Consider the following 21,894-nt stretch of genomic DNA (forward strand, 5'->3'; position numbering starts at 1 on the left):
AAATGTAAAACTTTGGCATGAACAAATCATAAATAAATATATATATGCAAATCTCTCATTTAAATGTTTATCTTAATATCTAAATCCGCGATTTGTGCTCGAAACGCTCAAAGTTCCGCTGGTGCTGGCCGCGCCCAGCGCATTGCTGGCACTGCAAACGTAGCTCCCGTTGTCGTCTGCAATGAATCAAAAAGTTGCCGTGGTGGAGGCGGTGGGTGGGAGGAGGAACGATTAATGAGCTCGTCCGACAGTCGAATTGCAAATGGCTGGCAACTTACCCGGATAGGCCTGCGGCAATGTTAGGCGGCACACGCCATTCCGGTACTCAATGACATGCCGGCTGCCCAGCTGCAAATGGCCACCGTTGTGCGTCCAGTTGACCTGCGGCTGCGGATGCGCCTGCACAATGCACTCGAAACGTGCCGTACCGCCCACGCCCACTGCTATATCTTTCAGGGGCTGCAACGGAATTGCCGGGTTTTAGTTTAGTTGCGACTGAGGCAGCTCGGAAGACCAGACCCACGGGCCGGGTTAATGACTTCGCTTACCGTTATGAATAATGGCGGCCTTTGTGCCTGTTCATCGCGATTCAAATGGGCATTGACGGGCTCCGTATTGGGCAGTTCCGGCACTAATGAGGTTGAACAGCCATTAGAAACTGCAGAAATTTGCTTATAGCAGCATCCATTAGTGGGATTAACACACAGCAAGGCAAAACACAGCACAACAAACTTAACATTTGAGCATACTTTTCATACGATTTCTTAGTTTTTTGTTTTAATTTTTTCGATTTTTGTTTAAGGACTTTCACTTTAAACACAAGACACAAACAGAAATTGAAACATGCAGCAACAAAAACGAGCAAAACGTGGTTTAACATGCAATTTGACGGGGTTAGCTAAGAAGGCACTTAAGTTAAGTATACGCCACGTGGCAGCCGCTGCTAATGAGGACTAAGCAAAGCATTTGGCGGCGATCAGCAGCAACTTTCTGATTTATGTGTGATGAACTCTATTCAGTATATATGCATTAAGATAGCCTGTACTATGTGCATTTGTCGCAGCTGAAGGCTTGTCTGATTCAGAGATATTTCAGCTCTATGGGCCAAATGAGAGTCTCTAAATCAGGTATAGCTTAGGAGCATAGAATATAGAATGTTTTTGTAACAGCTACTCTCTCGTATAGTCAGTCTTATCAAAAGTATCCATCTTAACCCTAATCTAACTCTGGGTCGAATGCATATGCTTTAGCATTCATCACACAATTTAGCTGTTATAGGTAATGAATGGCTGCTGCTGAACGCCGTCAAGTTGTGCTAGCAACAACAACAATGACAATTTGTCCTAGACTAGTTGACAACATCGATAGTTAGCCAGCCAGCCGGCCAGCCAGGCTGCGAGCCTGATTGGTGGTTGGCTTGCTGCCAGCTGTACCTGTGCGCACTAGCTGATCGGGCGGCAGACGCGGCGCCTGCGCATGCAGCCGATCTAGATGAATGTCGAGGCTGTGGCAGCTGGGCAGGCTGTAGCGCTTGTGGGCGAAACGCGGCGCCATTGGCGACTTGACGCGCCCGTAGCTGCGACGCTGCGTAGCTGCCTCGCTGTCGGAGCTGTAGCCGTGAGGCATCGAGCCAGGTTGCTGACGGGTGCGCTCGTGCTGCACGGGTATTATCAATTCATTGCCAGCGGCAATCTTCAAAGGATACGGCGAATGGCGGCCATTATTGATGGAGCTGTGAGCGCCTTTGCTGTTCCACTGGCTGCTCACGAACTTGTGGCCCTCGCCGGGAAAGAGTATGCCGAACTCGTAGCCAAAGTCATATTTGAAATAGATTAAACCGGTATTGGGATCGACGCATTTGGTGCCTGGTTACGTTTTGTGTTGACAATTGGAAAGGTATATGTACAGAACTTAGAGATAGCATATACAAAATTCTTTCATGGGCAGTTAGTTGTCGATGCGAGAAAAGGCACTCCAAAATTAAAATTTCAAAATATTCAATCTCAACTTTCAATGCCAATTGGAATGGAACCAATGTGTTTTTCTTTTGGGTTTGGTTCGCCCATTTCTACAGACGTTTTAGTATCTAGAGTCTACGAAAGAAGCTTCACTGTACTCACCGTATTGCGACACTCGCGACTCATCTCTGTAGGCCTGCGGTTGATTGCTGCCCTCGCTTGGCGCACGCCGAAAGCCTGGACGCAGACCGCCATTCGAGCTGATCTGCTGGCTCTGCATGTCCCTGCTGACATCCTCGATGAACTGATGCGACTTCTGTAGGAACGAGGAGCCCATACGCTTGCCCTGACCCTCTGCCTGCTGCTGCAGTGTGCTGTAGCCATAACGAGGCAACGTGCCCGATCGCTGCTGCTGCTGCTGCTGCAGATCTGTCTGATCCTGCGACCCATCCGGCAAGCGATTGCCAAATTGCTGCCTCAAGGTGCTGTTGCGATTCAGCGACTGCGTGCGATGTTGTGTGGTCACAGTGCTGCCGCCACGCTGCTCCTTGCGCAGTGTACTCACATCCACAAATATCTTGCTAGGCATCTCCGGGCCACGATCGAACTCCATGGGCGAGAGCACGCGCTCGTAACTGCGTGGCAAGCTGCAGGAGCGGCCTCCAGACTGCGGTGCTGCCACACGACGGTAGCCCTTGGTCAGGCCATCGCCGTACGGCGACCAGAGTGGCTGAATGCGTGTGCCTTCTACTTCGCTCTCGTAGTCACTCTCCCGATACTCGCCAGGTATGAACTTGGTGGGCGTGGCCGGTGGTGGCAGATGCGACTGACGCGACGGCGTGCGACTGCCCGCCGGGCTGTAAGGAAAAGGCTCCTGAGCTGGCTGCTGCTGCTGCTGTTGCTGTTGCTGGTGTTGGTTGTCAAAGTGTATGACGCGCTTGGTCTGCTGCATGTTGACAACACGCTGAGAGCTCTCCGTAGACTCGTGCATCTGCATCACATTCTTCGTCTCATGGGCCACCTTAGCCATGTGCATTGGCGTCCCGGCAACTGCATTGTAGTACATGGTCGGCCGTGAGCTCGGCAGCGGCTGCTGCTGCTGCTGCTGAGTGGCGGCTATAAACTTGGCCGCCACCGGCTTGGGCTTGAAGACGGGCTGCGGTTGTTGCTGCTGCTGCTGCTGACTGCTCGAGTACTGCTTGGAGCTGCTCTCGGTTTTGATCTCGTGGCGTATCTCCTTGCCAATGGGCTCGAATTTGGGACGCCTAAAGCTGCCCACTTGCGGTGGCATCGGCTCAAACTCCATGGGCGATGGCGTCACCACCACCACCGGCGACTTGTGACCGTTGGCGATGTTGGTGCGCGGCGTGGGAGTTGGTGGAAACACCACGCGATAGCCCTTGATGTCCGAGTCGGATTCATTGGCTCGCGATACCGAACGGAAACGCTCGTCCACCTCGCTGCTGTAGTCGCTGAACTCCGCAGCGGGCGTCTTGCGCTGCGCCGGCACTGGGCTGGGCGTGACCAGCGGCGTGGCATTCGAGGAATACTTGGTCTCGTGATGTGTGGAGCTGCTGCTGCTCTGCTGCATATTGCTCGTCATGCTCGACGAGGTGTACTTGTAATTCTGTGAAAGACAAAAGCTATTACTAAGGGTCAAAGTTCAAGTTAAGCGAACAACGAGAAAGTGTTAGACATTCAGGCAAATGCATAAATATAATCAGAATAATGAATTGAGCTGAATTAGATACCTAAAACGGATGAACTGTAGAAAACGCAGTGTTAATGTGGCTTATGCTTGGGCTAATGAGCGTTAGAGGCAAGCCAACTTATGAATGTGGTTAGGCAAGGACAAACAACAAGAGAAGGTGACAGGGGGAACAGGACGCAGCCAGTTCCAAGTGCTACACATAACAACGAGAACGACAACGACAACGACAACAACAACAACACGTATTGCACATATACAGTACAGAGAGTAGTCTATGCGAACCTTCGCCTCCTGACTGTAGCTAGTTTGCTGTGGCGCCGCTGGTGGGGCAAAGTACAGCTGTGCTGGCGGCTCGGGCTGCAGCTTGGCTGCTGCAGGCGGGTTTGTTGTTGTCGATGATTTAGTCTCATAGAAGCTGCTCTCGGACTTGCGATAGCTAGAGTGCTCCTCCGTATCGGCCGCATAGCCACTCGACTTGAACGACGACTCCATGGTGGCCTGCTGCTGGCGTGCGCGATTGCCCGGCTCGTCGGACTCGCTGCCGCTGTACTTGTAGCGATCGCTCTCGTAGTCACTCTCATAGTGGGCGCCCAGGCGGTTGGGCATCACGGGGGGTGGCGGGCGGTAGCTGGTGGTGCCATTGGACTTGGGTGCCGTGACGGGCGTCAACGTGGGCACCGAATGGGGCAGCACCTTGCTGGGACCCTGCATGAGATTCTGTTCCAGTTTCTGCTCCATGCTCTCCACCAACGAATGACGACGCACTTCCTCTTGCTTGGGCGCAAAGCAAATCTCGGGCGGAGTGCCAGGCTCAAGCTCAACGGTGACCAGGCGCGTGACTGGCGCCGGAGTCGGTGGCGTGATATTCTTAGCCACCTGCTGCACCAGGAAGGGCGCATTTAGCTCCTTGGTGGGCGTGGGCGTGGGAAGCTTGGTGATGCTTATTTGGTGCTCTGTCTTCTGCTCCACATCACTCGTATAGCCAGCTGTGCCACTGGGAGTCCACAGCTTAGACATAGCCACGCCCTCAGCCGAAGGCTTGGGCGACGGCGAGCGCGTGTTCTGTTGGGCCGGCGTGGCTAGCACCGCTGCGGGGCGCACAATTGGCTGTCCATACTCCACCTTGACCTCCTTGGTGAGAGTTGTCTCGTGCTGCACACTCTGCAGATTTAGAGGTGGTGGAAAGACGGGCACACCACCCTGTGGTGGTGGCTCTCTGGGCTGCACTTCCTCCAAAATCTTGATTTTCTCGTGGATGAGCGGCTGCTTGGGTAGTTGCTTCTCCGATTTGGGCGTATAGCAAAATTCTGGCGGTGCTCCTGGTATAAGATTCAAGCTTCTCAGCTCCTCGGCCAGCGTTTGCGCTTGCGGCTGACGCACCACCGTCTCTAGGGGCCGTTGCGCCTGTGGTTTGGGTCGTTGTGTCACGGTTTCCTCATCGATCTTCTTGAAGTACTCAAAGGATGAGGACATTTTGTGTTCGTTGCTGCTGCTCTCGTATCTGGTGTTGATTTGCGTCTGCATCTGCGGTGGTTGTTGTGGTTGTGGCTGCGCCTGCGCCTGCTGGCCAAAAGCCGTGCCCACAACGGGCGCACAGGGCTTGGGTGGCACTGGCGGCGGGGTTTGTGTGACGCCAGTCTTATAACTGGTCTGTGTATCGGTCTGGTCCATGCTGGCAGTGTTGTTGGTACTGGTAGTGGTGGTGGTGTTGGTGGTGTTGGTGGTTGGTGTCTTTGGTCGCTGACTCAGCTCGGGCAGGTCTTGATATGTCGATTTGTGCTCTAGACGCATCGTTGCCTCAGTGGTGCAACGATGCTCAGTGATTACTTTCGACTCGGACAGGCCATGCAGATCGTTGGCAGTGGTTTCATCGGTTTGATTGGTCTGATAGGATTGGGGCTCTTTGTTGAAGTGGCTCTGGTAGTTGTTTACGATTCAATTCAGATATATATTTATATATATATGTGAGTGAGTATGTATGTTGTTGCATGAGAACCACATGAGTGTAATGAGCAAAGCGAAACGAACAACGTCGAAATCAATGAGAGAAGAAATTCACAAGATTTGTTTATTATAAATAAATAAATGTATATATATATATATATAAATCATGTCAAGAACGTAACAAGTCGAAGAAATATTATAGTATAAAGTAAAGAATTGAATTGACAATTCGATAAAGTTATATATATGGGAGGATAGACAGGTTGATAGATAGATAGATAGAGTTGCAGTCAGAGTATGATAAATACAAAATCGGATGGATAATGCAGTATCGTGTTTATATATTGAGCACATGCACACTTACTTCAGTTTTGAATTCACTGGCTGGCGCCTCATAGACGATGGTCTTGACCACCTCCTGCATGCGTTCTGGCGATGGCTCCAATATGACGCAGTCCGCAATGCTCTTGGCCTCGCCGCCAGCATTCGTTGCTCTCACCATATACTTGCCAGAGTCCGTTGTATGTGCTGCGTGTAAAGAAAAGCTAGCAAAGCCATAGTATTAGGGAAAGTTCAGGCATTCACCTTTCTCGATGATCAGCTTGTACGAGTTGCCCTGGGCAAGCAGGCGATGCTCAGAGATGCCAGCATCCTGGAGTGGTATGTCATCCTTTAGCCAGGTGACAGTAGGATCTGGCAGTCCAGTCACTTCTACCTCCATAATCAATCGCTCACCCTTTCTGCTAACCTGCGCCTGCAAACGACGACCGAAGACTGGCGGAAAGATGGTCTCTGCATGGATAGAAGAGGTCGAAAATTCGTTAGCATCGTTCGAATCGAGCAACAGTTGGGGTCCACATGTGTTGCGGTTCGCTGTGGCCACTTTCATTTGAAAGCCACAACACACACAGCTAATTCAATGAAAATAAATATTGGCTTTTGTATGTCATTGCAACAGAAGATCGCTGAAGATCTTGCAAAAATAATTTACTTGCACAGCCGTCCAAATGATCAGCTATAATGAGTAATTCGTGCAGACAGGCAGTAAAAATAAAAGTTTTTTCTCTTTTCAAACGGATTTCAACCACACAAGACGACAAATCCGGCCGCAAAAACTTGTGTTCAAGATAAATTTACATAATTATTGCCCACTTCATGCCCCCCTGGCAACCCAGCCCACAAGGCCCACCCACAAAATTAAAACCGAAAAATTATTTAGAAATTTCTGTGTAAGAAGCAAATAACAAAAAGAAAAACAAAAAGAAAAAACTGCTCGTTCCCGTTGCGTGCTAGAAAAATCATTTGAATATAAACAAAAGCAGCGACGCCACTAAAAACTCATCAATATGCGAAACGGTCGACATTGACGTTTGTGGATCTATTGACGCCCCCGACAATGACACTTTAATGCTCCCCACTGATTGATGTGGCGCACGGACAGACGCACGAAATATTGACATACGATATGACCCATATGTAGGCTCTACTTTTTAATGTTCTACACATTCGTTAGCTCATTAGGACTTGGAATTTAATTGAAATGATTTGTTAACATCAAATGTTAACCAGACTTTCTCCCATGCTATATATCTGTTCTGTTAATGCAAACAGTTAACAGCTGTAAGCTAACATACTCTTAACATAGCTCTCATTTCAAGTAGTTAATACTTACTTTTCACCACCAGATCCGCTGTGCTTGTTGACTGACCCGCCGCGTTCGAGGCTGTCACCGCATATCGTCCAGCATCGGCCACGCTCACGTCCTTTAGTTCAATAGTCACGCGATTGTTTTTGTTGGATATCTTGGTGTGCGGAGTATCGAACAGTTGATCGCCATTTTTCTCCACCTTGATCTCGGGCGAGGGATAGCTGTCATAGATGGCCTCCATGCTCACGTTGGCGCCCTGATCCACAATCTTGCCCGTTAGTGGTGTGGTGAAACGTGGCGCTATCTCCCTGCGCAGCCTCGTTGGCGACTCGGGCATACCAATTGCTGGCACTGATGCAGCTCCATTGGTGGACTGAACCAGCGTAAAGGACTTCTGTTGCACCGCGGGGCTGCTCATTCCTTTGCTCTTGTGCAGCTCCTGGTAGTGATGGCTCTCAACAATCTCGGGCCGCTGTTGTCCCAGCTGCTTCAGCGACTGATCAATGTGCGCCGAGGAATGATGTACCTCTGTCTGTGGCGCGTTGCCTTCATACGAGTTGACCTGCGACGTGGAGGTAGTGGTGAAGGTTTGCTTCTTGATGGTGACACGCGATGATTCGGTATTGTGCTCCTGTGTCATGGTCTGCAAATTACTAGAGGCTGGCACTGGGCTGCTGCCAATGATATTCAGGAAGGCCACACAAGTTGCTTTGCCTGCGTCGTTCTCGGCGGTGCAGCTGATCTTGCCTACGGCATCGTGCGTTAACTGCTGAATCGTCAACACCTGACGATCGCCGCTGGTGGAGACGAGGAAATTGTGACCGTGCACCGGCTGATCATTGAAAAACCAATGCACCTTGGGGGTTGGCTTGCCCACCACAATACACTCGAACTTGACCACATCGTCGATGTGGGCCTGCTTGTCACTGAAGAGCTCTTTGAACTCGGGGCACAGCTGTCGCTCGACGATCTCCACAGATGATTGACTGCTGCGACGATTCTCAGGGGCATTCACTGACTTGACAATTAGATGAGAGAAGCATTTGGCATCGCCCGCATTGTTCGAGACCTTGACCGTGTAGACGCCTTTGTCGCTGGCAGCCACGTTGTTCAGTATGAGCTTGAATATGCCAGCCTCGGCATCGGACTGCGTGGTGACGCGTTCGTTCAGCTGCAGCTCCTTGTTGGCCAGATACCACTGAGCTTTCAATGGTTGATCGCCGTTGGCGTGCACCTCTAGCACCACCTGCTCGCCCTCATCGGTCAGCACATCGGAGAGCAAACGCTCGAATTTGGGCTGCGACTCCTTGGGCACAGATTGCCGATCAAGCTGCACTCTAGATGCTGCCTCCGCGTTCAGCGAAGTCACCTTCAGATCACAACTGCTCGAAGCCTCGCCCGCTGAATTGATGGCAACCACCTTATAGTTGCCGCCATCCTCTTGGCAGACCTCCTGTATGAACAGCGAGCACCGATCGCCCTGGAATAGCAGCTGCACATCAGCCGACTCCTTCACGGGTCGCTCATTGTGATACCAAATGACCTCCGGCTCGGGCTGGCCCACAATCACACAGTCCAAGCGCACTGGCTTGCCCTCGAATATGAAGACGTCCTTCAGCGGAATATGCACCGCCGGACGGATGGGCTCGATGTCGCTAGCCATCTCAGAATCGGACGTCTCGTTTGGCAGACGACCCTTGACAATAATGTTGCAACTGCTGTAAGCTTCGCCAGCCAAGTTCTTAGCACTCAACACGTAGGATCCGGCGTCGTTTGGATAAGCTTGCGGTATTGTAAGCGTAACGCGTCCGTTTTCGTACTGAAATTCGTTAAAAAAAATATTGAAATATGTTAAGCGTTGACTGCGCGAACTTCACCACATGGTGAGTTCGTCGGCAACGAGGCCGTGTGTTGAGTTCCTAGCTAATGGCTAATGCTGTCCAATTTGTGCCAGTTTTTGTGTGCTTTTCTATGGTTTTTTGCAATTCAATTTTCAATTTTCATTCCCAAAAACTTATTTATGTTTGGCGCACGGATGTACAATCCCGCCTATGTCTGTGTGCTGCGTATCCGGCGCGGGCGTCTACTGAAAAATAAAATAGTGGATGGGCAGGGGCAGGGGCAGGGAGCCAAGGTAAGTTCCATAATATGCGTCTGACGTGCTGTTTATTTGATAAAGAAACTGGAAAATTTGGTTTTGTTTAGGCAACTAAATTGCAGGAAGCGTCTGAGTTCAGGTGTTGTGCACCACTTGAGGCTGAACAATAGTCGATTGTATATGGAATCGATTTAATTGTTTAATCAGCTCGACGCAATGAGATCATGTTTGGTTTGTCAAAAAGGCAATTAAAAGCAATGAAATCATTTTGAATTTGGCCAAAAGCGTTGATCTCTATAAAAATTAAATGAAATTTTTAAAGCATACAGTATACACAGTAGATATGTGTGTGTGTGTGCGTGTGTACATATGTTGTGCCGAATAACGGCGCCCACAATAAACAAATTGGCTGACAGCGCCCACGAAAGACGACTGTGGTGAATTGGATTTGCGCCGCACCACACGGCCGCACGGCTCGTTGCAACTGCGAGACGCTGCTGCCAAAAACACAAAAAAATTATTGCAGCTCTATGGCTGGGGACTTCTTAGCCTGTAATTTATAGTTGTGCAGTGTATACTATGCGTCGGCTTATTTTTAAAACATTTGCCTTGAATTTTATAGTTTATCTTTCATTTATATTTTCACTCAGTTTCATTTCTGTCTTTTTTGCAACACGCTAATGATGAGGCCCCCTCCAGCACAACTAAGCGCTGACGTCAGCAGCGAAAGCGAGTCAAGAAATTAAACATGTTCATTTAATATTCTATGGAACTATCACATATTCATACGCACACAGCTATTGTATACGAGTATGTATGTTGCTTATGTATTTCGTATATGCAACGCCCACCGCAAAATTTCTGACTGTTTTTTTGCGCAATTCCAGCAAAGTTTGTTTATACTATATATAAAGCCGTATATATCATCTGCGGGATCGCGCCATTGGGGAATCGTGCGCTGTGCCATTTCTTTTTCGCAATATTCAAATATGCATATATTTATTTATGCCAGACAGAATGAGGGTAACAGTTGGGCATGGAATTTGCCAAAACAGAGACGCACATAAAGAAATGCTCGTCCCAGGAGAAAGACATGGACCGCAAGATGACCTCGAAATTATTTGAGTAGCGGACAACTGGCAATATTTCAGCAAGAGTATCTGAAGTTCGCATTGCTCTAAGAATTTGCTTACAATTTTCCTCTATGACTAGTAGAATTTTCCCCAAATGTCATTAAAGTTTTTACTCACTTTTGAGTCGCGTGGCTGAAATGGTTTGCCATTGTGTAGCCAGCAGATTTCGGGCTGCGGTATTCCGGTGACCAAGGCCTCCATCTTGATTTTCTGTCCAACACGCGCCATTGCGTTCTGGAGCGGCATCTTGAAGCAGGGCAGCTCAGTGGGTTCTAATGCTGCAAACACGATATTGTGAGTTAACTCAGCCCTAGTTATAAATGTTTACTATGTTCCAACTTACGTTCAACAATCAAACTAGCCGAGCAGTGTTCTATGCCAGCGGGATTCGAGGCGCTACAGGTGTAGACGGCATCATCCTCGAGGAACACCTCGTCGAAGCGCAGCATGGCCTCGCCATTGTTATAGCTGATCACATAGTCCGGCGAGTCGTCGATGCATTTGTCGTTCTTGAACCACTGCACGGTGGGTAGCGGCACACCGCTGACCACGCACGAGAACTGGAAGGCGGTGCCTTCGGTGGCCTTGCCGCTCTCCAGGAAGCGCAGGATGCGCGGCGGCACCAGCTGCAGCTCGGCGGCATTCTCGCGTACCGTCAACGTGGCATTGGTGTCGCAGGTGCCCACAAGATTGGAGGCGCGGCAGCTGAAGCGTGCCGTGTCCGCGGCAAAGGTCTCCTCTATGACCAATCGGCAAATGCCCTTGTCGAAGCTGGTCTTGTAATCCGCATTGCTTTGAATGCTGATGCCGTCCTTGAACCACTCGACGCTGGGCTCTGGTGTGCCCGTGACCTCGCATTCGAATACGAAGCGTTCGCCCTCGCGGGTCAACGCATCCTTCAGTGGGCGCACGAACAGCGGCGAGGCGTAGCGCAGCTCCGTGAAAATCTGGTTCACCTGAATGTCTTTGCGTATGTTCTCCGTGACGGTGCGCTGCTGATCGACCTGATCGCGCAGCGTTTGCAGGCGCGTTATTTCCTCGCGCTGTATGCGCAATTCATTCTCGCGCTTTTGCCTGGCCTCCTCTTCGCGCTGCAGCCTAGTCTCCTCTTCGCGCCTTAGCCGGATCTCCTCTTCACGCTTTATTCTCAACTCTTCCTCGCGTTTTATATGCAGACGCGCCTCCTCATCGCGCAGCGCCTGCATGCGCAGCTCCTCCTCACGCTTGGCTATGTCACGCAGCGTTTGTATGCGCTGCTCCTCCTCGCGCGCAGCCTGCTCTCGGGCCAACTGCTCCCTGGCCGCCTGTTCGCGCACGGCCTGCAGACGCGCCTCTTCCTCCCGCACCGCCTGCTCGCGCAGCGATAATTGTCTGGCCGCCAGCTCGCGCTGCGCCTGCTCAATGGCAGCCTGCTGACGTTGCGCCTCCAGACGCGCTTGCTCCTCGCGTGCCACACGCTCTCTGGCCTCTGCCTCACGAATCGCCTTCTCTCGCTCGGCCTGAGCGCGTGCCTCGCGCTCCCGTTGGTCACGCTGACGCTGTTCCTGGCTCAGACGCTCCTGCACCGTGTTGATGTCCGTCTTCAGTTTGATAAACGATTGGAAAATATTCATCACGTCGTTGTAGAGCGTTGAGACCTTGTTCATGTCGTGCGCACACTGCGAAGCGCTGTCCAGCTTGGAGCGCAGCGCTGGCTCTCGAGTGGTCACATATTTCTCAATGTCATTTACCAGATTCGAGGCTTCGACGGCATCGCGTAAATAGGGCACCTTATTGGAGACGCTGTTGTAGAAGTAGCTGATCTCGCGGTACTCCGCATCGATCTGCAATGGAGATACGAAATATGATGAGAGAGGCACAATGGGCTTATTTCTGGGCTTACCTTCTCGACCACCTCGAAGAACTCGTTAGCCTGATTGAGGCTCTTTCGTTTCTGCTTCACTTGATCCTTGAAGCTCTGCCATTTATCGTTGAGCTTGCGCAGCTCGTCCTTCACATACGCTTCGCTCTCGGGATTGCTAATGAACAGCTGCTGGCTCGTGGTCTCTGTAAACTTCTCGATGCGCTTCTCGAGCAGCTTGGGAAATGGAAAGAGTCGAGGGCATATTGTTTAAAAAGGCTGCCAAAAAAAATTTACTGCAGCTCATTCGCTAATTAACCCATTAAGCAGCCGCAGCTAAAACAAATGTCTGGGCAAATAGGCACACAAGTGCAGCCGCAATGAGCTTAAAAGATATAGATGCTTTAGCATGTGCTGCCTAGGCTAAAAGTCCATAAAAATCACAACGTCAAAAGCAATTTATAACAGCAAATGTGCAGCTAAGAGGAGTGTATTTCAAAACAGCCAAGTGCCAAGCATTCAAATATTCATATCTCTAGCTGTGTATCTGTATCTTTAGCTGTGGCTGTATCTGTATCTGTATCTATATCTATATCTATGTCTGCCGCACTAGCTGCAAGATGTATTTCTCAAGTTTTTAATTACAAACTAACGACAGCTGCCGCTGTCCGTTCAACATTGCGCTGACAGCGACAACATTTTGAAAGCTGAATTTGAATTTGTACTTATTTTCGAAAATGTCTCAACGCATTTGGAAATTTGATGAATGTGCCGGGGCTGCTTCCATACGGAAACCATGTCGAGATGTGGCCACCCAAAATGAGCCGACAGGCAATGCAAAAACCCAGGGAAAGGGACAAGCAACTCTTGCCACATGCATTGGAATGGATTACAACTAGGTCTTCATAGTGGCTACCTCTAACGTATGCGCTGACTGGCCCCAGCGTCGCTGATGAGGCGTCGATTTCACGAATCTGGGCATTGAACACTATAAGATTGATGTTAGTATTAAATTCCTCGCAGCTGAATCTATATGTTAGCCAAGAAGAAGAAGAAGAGGAAGGGGAAAGAGCCCCTCACACACATCAAGTAGAGTTCACTCACCTCTATGGTACGTTCAAAGTATTCGAATGCCAGCGATGTAGTCTTGGCAGCTGCTAGACTATCCACACTCTGGCCATTAATATCGTGCAGCTGCTTGCTGACGCTGTCCAGACTGCGATCGATATCCTCCAGGTCGCTGCGAAACTGCTCGATCTTCTCGAGACGCTCCAGAGTGGACATTGTGGCGCTGCTATTCGACTCGAAGTGAATGCGCAAATTCTCCAACAACTTCAAAATGCGATCAGTGTCGATTTCGCGAGCGCCCGGTGGCTCCAATACGCGCACACGATCGATCAGCAGTTCGGATTGTGTGATTAACGATCTAAATTTATCCATGCACTGATCGCGGAATTTCTCATGCTCGGCTATGGTGCGCTCCACGCCCGAAGATGGGCCCGTCGCGCTCGACTGCTGTTTGGCAAAATACCCATCGATCTCTCGGCGCAGCTGCACGATGTTCTCGAGGAACTGCAGCACGCTCTCCAGCAGCGTGCGATAGTCGTACTTGATGCCATCCAATTTCGCCTTCAGCATGCGCAAATTGTTGATCACCTGCTCGATCTTGGTCAGCGATTGCTGATCCTTGGTCTGTATGCTCAGCGTCGTCTGTATGCGCTGCTGTATCTCCTCCTGGGCGCGCTCTATGTCCTGTGTCACATAGCTGAGCTTCTCGCGTGTGCTCGTCAGCAGCTGCTTGGAGTCCAAGCTGGATGTGCTGAACACCGGATACAGCTGTGTGTCCACCTGCGTGCTCTTGGCCACAGTCTAAGAAAATGTGCGAAATATTAAATGGAGAAACTCTCTGTCGACTCCACAGCCACAGCCACATTACCTCCTCGTTGTCACTCATGACTTTCTCTAGCAGATATTCTACTTCGCGCTTTTCCGCAATGGTCGTTGTCCAATTTTCCAGACTGCTCGTCACGTCGACTTGCCGCTTACTGAAGCCGTTCAGCGTCTCCTCCACTGCCTGCACTGAGGGCTTCGTCTCGAGATATGGATCCACAATCTACGCAGCGATGTCGTTAAAAATAGCATAAAATAAAATCAGTTTCAGTTTGTTTCTATTTCTTTCAGTTTTCTTGTTTTTTTTTTTTTGCCTTTTATTTTAGTTTTGCGTTTGCCTTTTTGGCTTTTCTATAATTTCTTGCTCAAGTGTCTTGGCTGACAAGTTGGAAAATTCGTGGAAAGCGCGTGGCACGTGGCACGCATCTGCCTGTGATCAGGGTCTGACGCGTTCTGGCACACAAGAGTCCAGGCCACACCAGACCAGAACCCAACCGAACCAAGATACGTCTCTCTATCTATAGACAAGCAGCGCAAATTGCCTGTTTTTATTTATGGACCCAACTCGACTCGAGGCGTTGGCAGCCAAGCGAATTTTCTAATTTCAAATCTTTGTATGCGACTGCCGCACTCTGGCGCCTCTCGCCACCCCTCCTTCATGTAAGAGGGGAAAATGGCTTGTCGTTTCTCAAATATATGTTTATGGTGTGGCTATAGCCAGCCGAAATCATATTGTTGGAAATTTATGTGCCCTAGCTGGCAGGTACAAAGCAGTTGCTGCATAACTTGGCTAAGATGCAATCAACACTTGAATTATATATTCTCTTAGCTCTCTATGGAAGATACTCTTCTTAAGCTGTTGATGGATATCTTAAGGAGGTGCGAGGGAAATTCCAAATTATGCCAGACTAAAGATGTCTGGGCTAATGCTCTTGAAATATAATTTATGAGACATTATTAAATTAATTTTTATATGATTTCTATAGCTTTTCATTTGGGAAATTAGTCTTCACTCTATCGATAAGTAAGCTTCACTTATTTGCAAGACAATCTTAAAGTCTTTCCTCACTGATTATTTGTCTGATATGCCCAACTCTTTGAGTTAGAGTAACTGCTGGGATAGGGGATAAGCATAAACAAAGCCAGCGACCAATGTACTTTGGTTTTTGTTTTGCAAATTTGCAATGAGCGCTAAATATAGCAAGCGTGGCAGCATGTTGGAGCATATTAGTCTGCTCTGGATCTGACAGACAGTCTGAAAATTTGCCAGCCGTCAGCAGCTGACATCAGCGGTTAGTCGAATGAAACTCATGCAAAGCCCTGGCCTGACATTAGAGAATTCCAGCTAACTAAATATACCAATAAGAGGCCTATCCTATAAAGATAGCGATACAGACTTTTAGGCTGATGAATCGCTGGCCGGATGACTTGAGTTCCGCGTAGCTGGCGGCAATGTTGGCCCATGTGGCCTGTAGGAACTGCAGCTTGTGCTCGTCGGGCGTTTGCAGTAGCTGGCGCTGCAAATGATCGAACTGACTAGAGAGCTCGTTGGCCTGCTCGAAGAACTCGATGAGCAGCGACACGTAGTCGACGCGCTTCAGCACCAGATCCTTCAGCTCAATCCAGTGCTTGTGCAATGCCTCGGCCTTGGAGTCCACATCGAAGCGCTGCTGCGGGCTCAGCGACTCTAGATGCTGCTTAATGGACTCCAGCAGCAGATTGATCAGCTCGCCCTTAATCTGTGTGAGCGTAAGGGTAAGGGTAAGTAAAGTCCACTACGAGTTGCTCATTTTGCTTACCTCCAGATCCTGCATTAGCTCATGATGCTGCAGCAGAAACTGTTTGGCCTGATGCAGATTGCGACCCATATTCACGCTCTGCTGCAGCTGCAGCTGACCAGAGGCACGCAGCCAAGCGAGCAGCTCGTTGTGTTGCGAGAGAAACTCGGTTAGAGCTCGTTGCACTCGCTGATGATCCTCGCTGCTGTTCGCACAGATGCCCTCGATGTACGCCTTGCGGTTCTCCAGCTCGTCCAGCACACGTTTGATGCCCTGTGTCTCGGGCTGTGTGCGTCCCACCTCGTCCAGTATGCCATAGCCCAGCCGCAGCGGCTCCTCGGTGAAAGTGCGCACGTCTCGCGACACCTTGGCGAACATGGCATAGCTTTCGGGTGAATTGGGCGGCAGCTTGACGCTGGCCAGCTCCAGTTCCAGCTTCTCCAGCACGCTCAGCGTATGCTCCGCTTTGGCAAAGAAGTCGCGTGACTGTTGCAGCCAATGCTCACGCTGATCCACCAAATCTAGGTGCTCTGTGCAGATGCTGAGCACAGCATAGGCACGAGCGCAATCCTCATCGCCAGCAAAGTAGCCCGGCGCCTGAACCTTCTCCTTGGCGCGCGTAATCTTGAGAGCACGATCGCGCAGCAGCAGCGCCTGCTGCTTCCACTCCCGATACTTGAGCAGCGTCTGATTGGCCGTGTGCTCGCACTCGCCCAGGCTGTACATTGTGTTCAGCTCGTGCTTGGCCTGCTGCAGTGCTGCCTCCAGCTCGATTAGCTCGCGGCCAAGCAGCTTTAGGGCCAGACACTGTTCCAGCTGTGCCTTGCGCGTCTGCCAGGCCAGCTCCAGGGAGTTGCGACGATCGTGCAACGCTTCCAGCCACTGCTGCACCTGATGCACAGCTCGAGTTGCATCGCGTTTGATGTGCTCCGGTCGTGTGTCCAGTGTCTCGAGCTTCTCCAACTCCTGCAGCTGGGACAGCAGCTCGTTGCCATCCTGTAGCGCCGCCATTACGCCGGTCAGCATGTCGATGCGCAGCTGTTTAAATTTGTTGAGGAACTCCTGAACGCCAGCCACCTCGGCGGGCAGCGGCGCCTCGTTGCAAGCCCCCTCCAGCTGATCCATGCGCCTGAAGCACTGCGTCATCTTGTCGTGAAACTGTGTGCACAGGTGCAAAATGTGCTGGCGATCCTGCAGCAGATTCAGTATATCCTGCCAAATGATGTTCAGTGTGTCGGCCATGGCATTGACTAGCTCCGAGCTGATGCGTTTGCTGGCCAGCAATTTGTCGGCCTTCTGCACGAACTCATCCATGGGCCCAGGCAGGTTCTACCAAGGATTACGAAGAAGGTTGTTATATATGCGAGACTGTTCAGTTTGTGCGTCTAGTTACCTGTAGATTACGCAGCGTCTCATCGTGCTCCCTTTGCATGTGCAGCGACTCGTCCAGATTGTCGCCGAGCGCTGTTATTTTTGGCTCCAGCTCCACAACTTTGATGTAAATCTTTTCGGGACTCTGCAAGTTGGGTTTAAATGAAAAAGCTATATAAGCAAGCCAAGCCAGCTATACTGCTTCAAAAACTATGAACTGCTTATAGTTTATGACTCTCTAAAGTCTATGGACCTTACTTGAATACATTCTCGAAAAGAAATGGCAACCTAAAGGAACCTATTTGATTGAATAGTTATAGAAAAGAAAGAGCAGTTCAGGAATAAAACTTAACCCTTAGCCTCATAAATGTGCCTATTTTAAATATTATTCAGAGTCACGTTCACGGCCTTCTGCTGCTCAGTCGGACTCGAAGCTGCGTTCTCATTCATGAAACTAGTCGTTGACAGCGTCGCAGATCTGCCGCGAAACCTGCTCAGGCGACGACAATGCTGCACAGCAGCTTCTAATTTTGGTAGTTGTCGAGTTATCGATGCACAACAACAACAACAACAACAACCAGGAGAATAACAACAGTTCCCAGCTCTATTGGAGCCTGTGTGTGATTGCAATGAAGGTCAGCTGCGACTCTATATGGTAATGGCATCCGTTAGTTTTTCCTGTTGGGATGCGCATGTGTTGATATGTATATGCTTGTTGGAATACCCCAGCCAGCACCGCCCCCAGATGCAGTGGCTGCCTGCTCCTCCTGCTGCTCGCGCATATTTGGCCTGAGTTATGTGGTTCCAGTTTGCTGGAAGAAAAAGTGCCACATGTCGGAGCATGGAGAACATTTCAGCTGTTGCCTGCCTGCCAGCCACGCGCAGTGAAAGCCACTCGCTGACATTTTTTAAGTAGCGTCTGCCCCATCAAATACTTAAGAGGCCCATGCGCGTGGGTGTCAATTCGTTTGACAGTCACGGAAATCTCTAATGTTTTTATACGCGTTTTCCTATAGGGCTCTTCGTTTCGTTATTGTTATTGTTATTGTTTTTTATGTTAGCGTCTCTTAACCATATCTGGCGCGGAACGCATCGTTTAGCTGTCTATTAAATTGAGCTTTAATTTGTTTGCTGTGGGTCCACAGCGTGCGCAGCTGCCGTTCCCAAATGCATACGCTCAAGATCAACCATCTCACTAATGACCGTAATCAATCAATTACAATGAAAACTAATAACCGTGCTATTAGACTGAAATTACAACATTGGCGCCCAGGGGCATTCGGCTCCCCAGCTCCAGCTAGACTAGTTGGACGTGAGTGAGTTTTCAATATGCAAAAATAGATGGCTGCGGATAATTCAAGTCGATGTAACGGGCCACGTTACACCAAAATACGAATCACGTCAGAGTCGACTAACTGAAATGTGAACCATATATGGTATGACATCACTATAGGCAGCCATAGACCATAACTATATTCATGCACTCATACATATATGCGATATATTCATACGCGACTCTGCGCACGGCGCTTCATTCATTGCAACATTTTAGTTGAATCATATTTCAGAGTGCCGCACGCAGCGGGCCATTTCAACTGAGCGTGTGTGTGTGTGTGTGTATTTTGGCCATTTATAAAGAGAGTTTGGACACCATTTGGCTAAGCTCTGGTAACGAGACGGAAGTCTAAGACGATCATGTCAGTAGGATACAACGATGATATAATACCCAAGCGCTCCCATGGGCAACAGGGTATGTCCAGCTGTCCGTCCGTCCGTCCGTCTGTCTAAGTCCACTTCTGAGGCGCTTAGCCCCAAACACGTTTTTGGCTTTTAAATTAATACTTTGTGTCAGCGGGTAGAACACGATTTCGATATAAAATTACCTTGACGTGGTTATCGTTTGTATGAAATCATTGCGCGCTTTTATTTTCATTTTTTTCTCTCTCTTTTATTAGTTCGCAGAGCCCGGCTTTTTGTAAGCCGATGCTGTTTGATGATTTGATTGAGTATCTCGCCAGCTCTGCACGCGTTGTAGCGTGGGCGTTGGCGGATTCTTATTGGAAAACGTTTGCAATTTCAGCAATTGGCAATCCGCGACACGCGACTGGCCACAAACTGAGAACTGCCTGACAGACTATCTACAACTGAGTCAAAGTTAATTTGTAGTAGCATAGAGTAGTACCTTCAGATCTATCTAATATATACTTGGATGCTCCCAATAGGCAGTGTATGAGCTGCATATCAATGAAATGGAGTCCATTAAAAAGACATAAATCAATCATTCACTGACCCGCACTCACTGCCAATTGTAGAGCATATAGATTTAAGAGTTTGGACAAATAGCCAAATGCTATAAAAACCACATTAGCATTGGCATTAGCATTAGCTCTAGCGTATTGTGTATGTGTGAACTAAACAACAATTTTGAGATTTAGCAAATACGCATATGCAAATGATTTGTGGGACATTGTTATTGTTTTTTTAAATATCCATTTCAATGGGTAGTGAAGGGGTATATTGGTTGGAGGTCTCTTCAAGTATCAGAAGCAGGTAATGGCTTGTCATGTGCAAGCTGAATAGATCAAGGTATGACTTAAAGTGAATCAGTTTATCTCAATTAATTTTTAATTAAATGGAAATCAAAGAAACTGCGTAGATTGATAACTCATTAAGAGGGTATCCCCCACATCTACAGCTATTGTAGAGCATTGGGCCATCAGTTATAGCCGTTCAGCTTGACTTGATTTCTGTCATAAAACATTGTTTTATTTTTTTTCCATTAATTTGCATTGTGTCAGCTTTAATGATCTAACAAAGGTTAGCTCGCGTCGCTTGCGTGTGATGTCAGACTTCTATTAATACACGTAGAATAAACAAAATAAACATCAAATATGTTTCAGTTATTTCTGGGCTATGTTTGTTTCTCGCACTTGCCTAGTTCCCAGGCAGCAGCTGCTGCTGCTGCTACCTATGGGAGAGAGCTAGAGAGAGAGTGTGTGAGAGCGAGGCTCGCTGCAATCGCATCGCTCCAATCGAATGCAATTTAAATTTCAATTTAATTCGCAACCAGGCGAGAGATAATTTCTATAATTGTTTGTACAAATTGCTAACCACGACTCGCAGCAGCGGGAGCAGCAGCAGCAGCAGCAGCAGCCGAAAGCCGCAGTTGCGGCAGCCACCGTCGACTTTCATTGAACATTTATCGGTAAATATCAGTTTTCATGTAAACATGCAATACATTTCGCATCTACCCGAAAACCAGAAAACGTGCCTGGTAATTACGGCAGCTGCTCTGCTCCACAGATAACTTGGCTAGCAGATGCAGCCGGGCTCGAATGCAGGCTTGGATGCCTCGGCTGCTGCTGGGGCTGTTGAATTTATGCCGCTGCCTTCGATTATCAATCAGTGCGTGCCAAAACTGTTTTGTCAGCTGCGCAAAGTAGGAGCTGCATTAGCCCCGACGATAGACGATAGCCAGCTGCCAAAGCGACCGGCTTGGCCGCGTTTGCCAACCGGCAACAGCGTCTGCGCATAGAATACATTATTTAACATCTCTTGCTTTTTAACATCGGACATGTTGACAATGTCCAGCGCCACCTCTTGGCTTGTGCATACGGCCAGCTAGGGCTGCACACTCAGATTTATGCTAATCCCACTTGGTTGTTCGAGTGACTAAAATGCAGGCTCAGAGCATAACTGGATTAGAAGGATATATGCAGACTAACTGATACTCCAAAGCTGATCAAGTTGACCTGCTATCGATGGAGCTGCCCAACTAAAAGCTAAGAACTTGACCAAAACTCCAGCTTAAGTTATAGTCTAATCAGAATCCAAGCACAACTGTAATTTAAACGGAAAAGGGAATAAATTTTCCTCATTTTCTATATCGTATGTATCTGTATCGTATGTAACTTTCTTCTGTTATCAAAGCTTTGTCAAAATTGTAATTGCAAATTTATATCTCTTCAGTTCGTCTTGCCATGCTGTGACTTTTATGGCTTTACTTTTGAGTGCATAATCAGACAGCAAATCACTGGGATCACTGTGCAATAAATCACAGTGACAATCGTGACTGGCCGTGATTTTCGGTTAGCCCAGCCCTCGTCGCAAGTGCGAGTGGAATGCGCAGCTTTTCATGCGTAAATTTATGTGCCTGCCAAGCGTCGTAAACATTTCTCTAACTTGGCACACGGCTTTCTTTTGCCAGGCCCGACTTCAGCTCCAGCTCCAGCTACAGCTTCGGCTTCAGCTTTGACGCTGACGCTGACTCTGGCTGAGTGTCCATGCTTTGCGCAGCTGCAGCGTTTCACCCACGCCAGCCCAAAGCGACGGCACATAACTTAGTCTCACACAGCTACAGAGCTGGGTGTGCGAGTGTGTGTGCTGCTCATATGTCTGCGCAATTTATGAGTGAAAAGCTGCGACTTTTACAAATGAAAATGCCATAAATTCAATTAGTGGCGCTGCCCTGGTCCATAGCTGCGCTTCAATTGCAAATCAGAGCGAATCAACAATCAGCCATA

The 21,894-nt window shown here is 49.0% G+C and overlaps 1 protein-coding gene across 1 annotated transcript in view; it reads right to left on the reverse strand.

Moving 5' to 3' along the window:
• LOC111596139 (titin-like) overlaps positions 1–21,894 on the reverse strand; it is a 52,190-nt gene that overhangs the window by 26,642 nt on the left and 3,654 nt on the right. Inside the window, 12 exon segments of the mRNA XM_023310222.2 lie at positions 2,121–3,585; positions 3,952–5,586; positions 5,978–6,141; positions 6,199–6,405; positions 7,286–9,080; positions 10,610–10,770; positions 10,836–12,315; positions 12,375–12,569; positions 13,437–14,201; positions 14,269–14,445; positions 15,620–17,329; positions 17,394–17,516. Coding sequence (XP_023165990.2) covers positions 2,121–3,585; positions 3,952–5,586; positions 5,978–6,141; positions 6,199–6,405; positions 7,286–9,080; positions 10,610–10,770; positions 10,836–12,315; positions 12,375–12,569; positions 13,437–14,201; positions 14,269–14,445; positions 15,620–17,329; positions 17,394–17,516 — 9,877 coding nt within the window.

This window comes from Drosophila hydei, unplaced genomic scaffold (genome assembly GCF_003285905.1).
Source record: "Drosophila hydei strain 15085-1641.00,03,60 unplaced genomic scaffold, DhydRS2 tig00000001-arrow-pilon, whole genome shotgun sequence".
Lineage (NCBI taxonomy): Eukaryota > Metazoa > Arthropoda > Insecta > Diptera > Drosophilidae > Drosophila > Drosophila hydei.